This window comes from Ictalurus punctatus, chromosome 17 (genome assembly GCF_001660625.3).
Source record: "Ictalurus punctatus breed USDA103 chromosome 17, Coco_2.0, whole genome shotgun sequence".
NCBI classification, from domain to species: Eukaryota; Metazoa; Chordata; class Actinopteri; order Siluriformes; family Ictaluridae; genus Ictalurus; species Ictalurus punctatus.
The window spans coordinates 24,540,749-24,550,899 of NC_030432.2; the positions used below are offsets into that span (position 1 = coordinate 24,540,749).

General features: G+C 38.2%; 1 protein-coding gene across 2 annotated transcripts; it reads left to right on the plus strand.

The window, feature by feature from the left end:
• Positions 1–587: 587 nt before the first annotated feature.
• hmgb1b (high mobility group box 1b) lies at positions 588–4,129 on the plus strand. Of its 2 annotated transcripts, XM_017491681.3 has the most exons (6): positions 608–733; positions 2,347–2,476; positions 2,780–2,936; positions 3,058–3,203; positions 3,291–3,465; positions 3,554–4,129. In XM_017491681.3, exons 3-6 carry the CDS (start codon positions 2,790–2,792, stop codon positions 3,680–3,682), a joined length of 597 nt encoding a protein of 198 aa, XP_017347170.1. In that variant the 5' UTR covers positions 608–733; positions 2,347–2,476; positions 2,780–2,789; the 3' UTR covers positions 3,683–4,129. The 2 variants fall into 2 exon arrangements, with proteins under 2 accessions (XP_017347169.1, XP_017347170.1); XM_017491680.2 differs by lacking the exon at positions 2,347–2,476 and having other exon boundaries at positions 588–733.
• Positions 4,130–10,151: the final 6,022 nt, after the last annotated feature.

A 10,151-nucleotide genomic window follows, 5' to 3' on the forward strand; every position in this document is an offset into this window, starting at 1 on the left:
AGCCACGCCCCCTGTCAACAAGTTTAACCCTGGGGGCAGGGGCATTTCTTTACATATTTATTAATAAATATTTACCATAAGCATGCATTTACTATTGGGTATTGTTTTGTGAAGTTCATAAATAATCTCACTAGAATATGCGTATCAAAGTATATGAATATTAAATGTTTCATTTTTACCACTTTTAAACTGTGAGTAAACAATAAACCGTTTTAATCTGCTAGTGAGAGACCTGTTAAGCCATTTTGTCTTTAAATCCACCACACTCCATCGCAAAGGACTCTACTGTGAGCTCTTTATTTTTCCAGATGAATCACGTCAAATATCTTCTCCTATCTCCTTCATACAGACTGTTATATATATAACGTGCTTCTTGTAACCGTGTGTGTGTATGCATGTAGTAGGCTTCCGCTACTACAAATCTGTATGTAGGCTAGCACTGGACTGGAGACTTTTTCAAGTTAACCCGCCATTCAAAAAATTATGACGTTTCTTCGAAGAACCAACCAATCCGCGCTTGCCCCTGCTATGTCCTATAGGCCGCTCGCAACCAATCGGAAGCTGCTCGGACTTGGCGGTAGCCAATAGGAACTCTCCACTGTATTCCGTATTCTCTTGGGCAGAAGGACGCAGACACGCGCACTTGGGAAGAGCGCGCGACGCTGTTGTATTGTACTTCAATCTACTAATACACACAGAATATCTACGGATAGAGGAGCCAGTTTTCCCCTTGGTGAGTTTTGTTAAAAAGAAAAACAACAACAACACACACATATATATATATTTGACACGGATTCGTTTGTCTAGTCTCTAATTATCATGGCGTTTTCCGAAGATTTCCTTTGTTAGGAGGATGTTTGGTATTCAAATAGCCGGCCCATCTTTTGTCAGAGTCAATTTGCCGTTAGCCAGCCATCCAGTCTGTCAGTCAGTTTGTAGCTATAGCGATACACTATATTTATTAAACGCACAAGAATTTGCTGCAACCCGTGACGTCGTGGGTATATCTACGATTTTCCCCGGCGTATCTAGCTCAAAGTAAGTTTTCTGCGTTTTTTTTTTCTTTTTTCTTTTTTTTCCCCGATAGCGCATTAGCATAGCCTGCTAGCGTGAACGTTACTAACCGCCGGCCATTTCACTTAGCCGCTAAGCTACTGGCTGCATCCCAAATGGCTGCGTGCTCCCTCCATAACCGCACTACATACGCTATGAAATAATGCTTTATGCACCCTAGATAGTACAAAGCGCGTTTAGTCGGGAGCCATTTGAGATCGAGCCCTTGTGTGAGACGGGGAATTACGCTTTTAATATCACAATGCTGCAAGGGCGGTATATACATATATATAAATATATTTGTTTTAAAATATGAAAAACGGAAATATGTAGAATTACATGGTTAACTTACAAAAAAATAAAAAAAAATGCGAGAAATATTTTTTTCCATCTTGACCAAATGGAAATGTCTGCAAGTCAATAACGTAATATGGCAGATAGATATTATTCAGCGCGTCACTGCGTTTTAATGAGACTGGCGGGGGATGGGAGCGCCCAATACAAAAAAAAAATTGTTTACGTCGGAATTTCTTTACGGAAATCATACAATGAGGTTCAATCTTTAGAGCAGCCAGATGTGTGGGTTTATTTGCTTTGTAGACATAAAGGCAAAACAAGCGGTATTAGTATGACGCTTGTGATGTGTCTGAAGCCCTCCTCTCATTAAAATGATCCAGCAGCAGCACATCTCAAGTCCACCAGCTTTGTCTTTCCACTTCGAGCTGGATAATATTGATCCAAGCTAGGATGCTGAACACCCCCCCCCTCTCTCTCTCTCTCTCTCTCTCTCTCTCTCTCTCTCTCCACCCCCTTCCCCCAATGGAGCCAGTGTGTGGCAGGCAGCCATCTAGAGACTGCAGACGGCTAAAGAATGAGTTTTTTTTTTTTTTTTTTTTTTTTTTTTTCTTTCTTTTTTTTTTTTCTTTCTTCCTTCATTGAAAACTGCGCTTATTACATGAGACGGACAAGATGCTTATCATAAGTACACCAAAACGGACGATGCAAGCTCCTCGGTTTTTGCCTGCCTCTATTACACGCATTCCTTGTCTGTCTTTCTTGTCATCAATCTTCACAAGTGAACCTGATCAACAAAACCATCGAAGGCACCAGAATGATCTTGGTACACAAGATTCGTCAGTTACGTGGGGGGGTTGCTTTCTTTCATGAACAATGTAGAAATATTATTGTTTAATCATACTGTCTAGACTGACCATCTTTGCATGTTTAGATTTAATGGATTGCTTGAATATTATGCATTGATTAAATGGCTGAAAATTTTTTTTTTTTAAAAAGGACGTTTAATATTCAGCTGGAATTGAAGTGTACATGAATTAGAGGTCATTCTTATCTTTCACCCCGAGCTCCAGACTGTCTTTATGCCTTGTGCATGACTGGAATTGAAAAGCAGCCTTGATTGTGAGAGGTGATTATTTAAATAAAGAGTATTACTAATAACTCCTCTGTGCTTGAATTATGTTCCCTTTGTTCTATGTGTGATGTCTGGTAAAATATAAAAGGGAATTTTTTTTATTTTTATCGAGAACGACTGACTGACACTTAATAATGAAATTTAGATGGTCTTTTTATCCTGTAAAAATGGTCAGCTAATATCAGTGATCTCAGTGGTCAGATTTGTTTGAATTTCCTTGCCAAGATTAATGATTTAACTTTCCAGGTGAATGTATTTAAACAGCTCATTAATGCCCGTACAAATGTTGCTTTGTAGATTAGTCAAGATGGTTAAGGATCCAAGGAAGCCTCGAGGAAAAATGTCCTCTTATGCATATTTTGTGCAAACCTGTCGTGAGGAGCACAAGAAAAAGCACCCGGAAGCTTCTGTCAACTTCTCTGAATTCTCCAAGAAGTGCTCAGAGCGATGGAAGGTACATGATGGATGCCAGAAACCTTTTAGTTTGCATATCGATTGTAGATTTAAGCATATCCTTACCCAGTTTTGATAAGCCGAGATGTGTTTTTATTATAACAGAGTGATTTCCTTCACAGACAATGTCACCCAAAGAGAAGAGCAAGTTTGAGGACATGGCGAAGCAGGATAAGGTCCGTTATGAGAGAGAGATGAAGAACTACATCCCTCCCAAGGGGGAGAAGAAGAAGCGCTTTAAGGACCCCAATGCCCCCAAGAGACCTCCGTATGTGCAATTCACTGAACACTGTTTTTGTACATATAAATAAATAACGAACTGTGTTAGAAACATGTATGTTCTCTTATCACCCAGGTCAGCATTCTTCATTTTCTGTGGTGACTATCGCCCCAAGATCAAGGGTGAGAATCCGGGCCTGACTATTGGAGACATAGCCAAGAAGCTTGGGGAGATGTGGAACAGCTCATCAGCAGAGGTGAAGCAGCCTTATGAGAAGAAAGCTGCCAAGTTGAAGGAGAAGTATGACAAGGTGAGGTTTCCTCTCTGAGACTGGCATTTGACATGTGCGACTATTTTCCCTTAACTAAGCATATGAATTAAAATAAAATAATTTCTAGGATATTGCTGCATACCGCACAAAGGGGATTGCAGGCCTGTCCAAGTCAGATCCTGGTGACGACGATGACGAGGAAGAGGACGAGGAGGAAGATGATGAGGACGATGATGATGATGAGGATGATGAGTAGTTAATGATGGAGCCTGGTTTTTCGTTCATGCCATAAACCCAATTGTACACGATTCACATCTTCAAACGTAATACAACAGAACCAGTTGTTAGGCGTGTATATGGGACGTTTTTAAGATGTACAGTGTTATTCTCCTTTTGTAAAGTTAACACTATGTGTCTTCAGTCTGTTTTTTTTTGTTTTGTTTTTGGTTAGTGGTAGCTCTTGCCTGAAGCAGTTTAAGGGGGAGGAGAACTGTTTCTCTGAAGGTGCATAGCACAATTATACAATTTCCGTAGATCTGTAGTGCATTATCATATTAGTTTTTAAACTTTTCTTTTTTCTTTTTGTATTTGCTGTCATAAGGTCCTTTAACTGTACTTTGAATACCACTCTAATTACAAGAATGCAGCTTTGTTTGACATTCAAGAATGTGTCCAAAATAAACATTTTCTTTTTTTAGAAAAATGTTTCACCGGTGTCTTTTGTTTACTGTTCTTCTGTTTGTGCATGTTTAACACATGACCTCTTGTAAGCTGATTTTAGACTGTGATTTGTGAGATGTGCAAGCCATAACTATTTATTTATATTTAAATATTCCTTAGAAACAGTTCCAGTAGTCACACAATTATCGGTTCTTACTCCACCCACAGGAGTAGTAAAGATAAGGCATTTATTTGTTTTTAAATGTAAACACATCTCACGCAACTGCTCTCAAATATGCAATTTCAAGTTGCCTTTTGTTTAAGTGTCAGTGCCTGCTGCAAATTAGATTGTACTTTATGCATAAAATGCTAATTGCAATTCTGGGTAATGATTCAGTGGGAGGCACAGTCTTGGAAAAGGGGAACATAAACTACTTAGGGTGTCATTCATGTATTTTATTTAATTAAAAAAATTCAATGATGGGATAAATTGTTATTCTGGAGAATAATTGACTTCTGTAACTGTTATACTAAACATTCTTGAATCAAGATAAGCTACTACAGAGGAATAGGGTTTAAAAAAAATCAAACAATAGATTGCTGATAATATTAAAGTATTATTTGCATTGGAAATTAGTGGTGTTTATGCAAATGAGGCTGTTTAAATATGCATGATTACATAATTATGCAGGTAAAGTCTAGTCTTGTGATGTTAGAATTAACATTGTGACATGAACAGTCAGTTCTCCAAGTTGATGTGTTGGAAGCAGGAAAATGGGCAAGTGTAAGGATCTGAGCGACTTTGACAAGGGCCAAATTGTGTTTGCTAGACGACTGGGTCAGAGCATCTCCAAAACAGCAGGTCTTGTGGGGTGTTCCAGATATGCGGTGGTTAGTACCTACCAAAAGTGGTCCAGGGAGGACAACCAGTGAACCAGTGACAGGCTTATGGGTGTCCAAGGCTCATTGATGCATGTGTGGAGCAAAGGCTGGATGAAAAAGATAATGGTGGCTATGATAGAAAGGTGTCAGAACACAGTGCATCACAGCTTTCTGTATATGGGGCTGCAGACCGGTCAGAGTGCCCATGCTCACCACCATCGAAAGCACCTACACAGAGCATGTTCGCATCAGAACTGGACCAAACACGTTTTCTTTTACATCATGTGGACGGCCAGGTGCATGTGCGTCGCTTACTTGGGGAAGAGCTGGCACCAGGATGGTTCTGGGAAACCTTGGGTCCTGGCATTCATGTGGACGTCACTTTGACACGTACAGCCTACCTAAACACTGTTGCAGACCAAGTACACCCCTTCATGGCAACGGTATTCCCTACTGGCAGTGGCCTCTTTCAGCAGAATAATCTTGTCCTATTGAGCATCTGTGGGATGTGCTGGACAAACAAGTCCAATCCATGGAGGTCCCACCTCGCAGCTTACAGGACTTAAAGGATCTGCTGCTGACATCTTGGTGCCAGATACCCCATCACACCTTCAGTGGTCTTGTAGAGTCCACGCCTAGACAGGTCAGAGTAGTTTTGGCGGCACAGATGGGACCTACACAATATTAGGCCTGTGGTTTTAATATTATGGCAAATTGGTGTATTTGTATACATGCATATACCCACAGTTAAATTCAATTAAGTTAATATTTTTCTAGAGTTTTTATTTTTTTTTTTAAAGTTGACAGTTTAAGACATTATGTTTTATGAGATATTATAGATGCAAATTATCAAAAAATAAGAGAAATGATTGACATGACCAAAATCATAGTTTCTACCTGTAATGTTATACCTTATTAAATGAATTATGCTTATCTTGTAATTCAGAAGGTGACATTTTGTATGTATGTATGTATGTATGTATGTATGTATGTATGTATGTATGTATTTATTACATTCTAAAGAAATTGCAATTAAAACCTGTTAGGTTGAGGCTTTTCATTTACAGTGACATCTAGTGGATGTGATTTGTAATAACATCAATACCTTTAGTAATGGAAAAGAATGTAAGGCTGACTCTGCACTGGGTATAATTTATGTGCATTGCATTATAACAGCACTGGAGTGATTTTTTTTAATCCTCCAAAGCATTAATTTCTACAATATGGAGAAACAAATAATCATATCCATCTTGCCATCTTAGTATCTTTATCACACAATGTTGAGTACGATTTCAAAGAAAATTTAAGATAAGGGTTTCATACATTCACTGTAAATGATTTGTTCAAGTATTTGAACACAGGAAATGAGGAAGGATGGTCCAGGGTGTTGATGCTGGCATTTTGTAAGATAAGACCGACTATGATTATGATGTATATATTTTTTTTCATATTCACTTTGGGAATGCACTGTTGGCCTACATGATGAGCTGTTGTAGGAAAGTATGTGTAATGTATGCAGAGAACTGCTTATTTGTTTTCAACCAAAACACTTATTACAGTTACATTTATATAGCAAATTTCTAGACATTCAAATCACTTTACATAGTGGGGGGTCCTCAACCACCACCAGTTTGTAGGGTACTTTTAATGACCACAGAGAGTCAGGACCTCGGTTTAACGTCTCATCAGAAAGACGGTGCTGTTTTTACAGTATAGTGTCCGCGTCATTATACTGGGGCTTTAGGCCTCACACAGACCACAGGGTGAGTGCCCCCTGCTGGCCTTATTTATACCACTTCCAGCAGCAACCTTTTTCCCTACGAGGTCTCCCATGCAGGTAATGGCCAGGCCCAACCCTGCTCAAGTGGGAAACCAGGCAAGAACTGCAGGGAGATATGGCTCTGGAAATTTATTGTTTTTGGTTTAGAATATTTTGCCAGTGTAAGACTATATCCTCTTTATCATGCTTCTTGTACAGCCAGGCTTCTATTAAGATGTCAAATTCTTCCCTCCAGTTTGTTGAAAAGCCTGCCCCCAGAAAAGTAAAGCAAATCTCACGTGTTGGTAAATGACAAGCAACAAAGCAACATAAGCAGCAAAGCAGAAGACTATGGGAGCATGTCTATAAAATCCGTCTTATGTTGATACAACATGGATTAATATTCTCTGCCATTGTGTTCCTGTTTTGGAGAACTGTCCAAAGCCCATCTGCCGAGTCTGTTTTCACACATCGGCCTCTCTATTCACCTTCTGGGTGAGTGCCATGCTGGTGCCCAGTGAATTGAATCCTCTAAAAGGAGGGGGAAGAGGGGGAGGGAAATGATTTAAATAGATCATTGTCAACTTGACAATAAAAGTGGGCAGACACACAGGAACAGCAACCAGAGCAATAAATATGCAGGAGTAAATACAACGCTGGTGTTTGTGAGTGTGACTTATCAAATGTGTGGGTAAGCCTAAATAAAAAAATACTTTTAGTTTTAGGACTTTTATTTATATAAGGCATTTTGTGAAAAAAGTAATTTGATCGTTAGAGGAGAATTACATACCTACTGTATATTCATGATTAACTTACTTATGTTTCAAGAAAATGTTCAATGAAAAGACCAATTAAAAGACATTGACCTTGCTTCCAAAGAATTTGTCAGAAAAAAAAAAAAAAAAAGTTACTGGAAAATGATTAATGATTGAATCTTCTGAGATTTAGATAAAAACTAGTCAGTTTTACTGCAAGCACGTTAACTCAAGTGCATTTTAACACATTTCATTACAGTTATACTTTTAATCATGTAAAAATTGTACTTTAGACTGACATTATAGTATAGATATTAATTAAGCAGGCTAAAAGTATTATGTTTCTTTTAATTAGGTAAAAGGGGTCAGATTTCACCCAACAGTTGCGAGATAATTACAGTCCATAAAGCAAGTTTACTTGCTCACCAGGGGTGGACTCCAAAGGCTTTTTTTCCCCCCTCTTCATTCCCACATAGCTCTACAGCAGAGCCCTTCGTCTCACAGACTTCTTTCCTCTGGACTTGCAACAGTTTTAAGGATGTTAAACTTCGAATGCACAGCAGATATCTCTCATATTTCACTTCTGAAGACTTTTACTTTCTGCACAGAGAGGTAAATGGATGCACACAACCAATGGCTCCTTTAGGATCGATGAGCCTCATGTTCCTTGTGCTCTCTTTGGTGAGTACATCAGGTAACTTCAGTGATGTGCTCTGAATATCAGTAGTGTTGAAGCATAGTTTTGGCTGCTTTACAATTAACCCAGAGTTTTGGTTTTTCAAGACTTCAGAATGATATATTTAGACTGAGTCATTTCTAGGCTGTCCTTGATTTGTTCTCATTTAGGAGGGTTGCCAAGTAATATAGGACCAAAGTAACTGGCAATATGTTTCTATTTTAAATAAAAACTAACTAACTAACTAACTAACTAAATAAATAAATAAATAACTGACTTAAAAAATATATACTTTGTACTCCAGTAATTCTGCATTATGGCAGTGCAACTTGGAATTTATTTATTTATTTGTTTGTTTTTACCTTTGTAATATCACAAAATCGCTTCCAAATTGACATTTCCATATAAAAGATACCTGAATATGTTGGTTGAATGTCTGAAAGTGCTTGTTATTATATGGTCTTTGACTCTTCGTATACTGTGTTGGTTCCTTGGGAAAACAAGTGCCATTTTAATTCTATTTTCAAAATAAATTAATTAAATTAAATTAAAAAAAGATGTTTTAAGTCGTGTCCTCCAGTAACTCTGCATTATGGTAATGCGCTTTTATTTAATTTTATTTTTATCGATTCATTTTTTTTTTAACCTTTTCAATTTACTTCCAAATTTACATTTCAAAGTTTATAAGAGTATGTTAGTTAATGTCCCAGTGTGCCTGCAGTTATATGATCTTTGAATCTCGGTATACTTGCCCAGTACCTTGGGGAATCCAACAACACACTTAGGTTGGTGAGGGATACCGCAAAGGGCAGAAAAACAAGGGCTCACAAAGAAGAGACCTTCGAAATGAAAGGATAGTGTTTCTGCTTTTAGAAAAGGTCGCTCACAAAGAGCCTTTTTCTGCATGTCTTGGGGGAACTGGTTACAAATGTCACAATATGTAGTGCTTCCCACGGTGGTAATGTCAGTTTTACAATTAGCAAAAATGCATTTAACTGTGGCTCCAACCATTTCTTCTTGGTTCTACAGATTCTCTACACACTGGCTGTATATGGGGTGAATTGCACAAATATGGTAGGAGGTCTGGCTTCTCCCACTAATGACTGGTTGAACATATCCATTCCTCTGAACAGAGCCAGCACTCATTTATACTTCTCGAAATCTGTATATTCTTTTGAACTGAAAGAAGATACACAGCCAGGTGGGTTTAACTTGAGATTATGTTCCTTTATACAACAGCACTGTTCTGATTGATCAGAAGGTTTTGCTGATTACTTTTCAGTAGTTCTGACAGTAGTGGTGGCTGTAATTCAAATCACAGGTTTATATTAATGTGCTTATTGTAATATAGTATCGTTTCTACTGCAACAACGTGACTGGCAGATGCTCCACATAGACGAATTAAAAAAGCGTTGATGTGGTGACATTTTCTGTTAGGTGGAAGAATGTTTTGGAAGGAGTCTCCAGTGTCAGTGCTTTGTAACAGTCAGAGACAGAGCTATAACTTTAGGTTTTCTGACATAGGAAAATCCTTGGGACAGAGGGCTTTGTGGTTACAAGCTGTTTTTTTTTGTTGTTGTTGTTTGTTTTTTGTTTTTTATAACTTCAAGAATGAGAAAAAAGAGAGGCAGTTTATAGCTGCTATAAGATAAATGACAACAGAAATTACCTTGTTTGTCTGACTTTCCACAACATTATACGTAACTATAAATGGACAAAAAATGATGTAGCACATTATAATGGAAAAAAAAATGTTAGTGATGGAAAATTGTTGTGGTATACTTGGGACATGCTGTTTTAGGAAAAAAATAATCAACTTCAGGGTAGCAGTAACTGCTTTAAAAAAAAAAATCTTTTCTTAAAACCACAGCCCATGTCTGTAGCCTGGGTTACGTATAAAGCCTTATGTGTATGTGGTGTGCAGCATTCCACAAACACAACCTATTGTTTTCCCATGAGATTGAGTGCCACCTCCTACTGAGCATGATCCTTA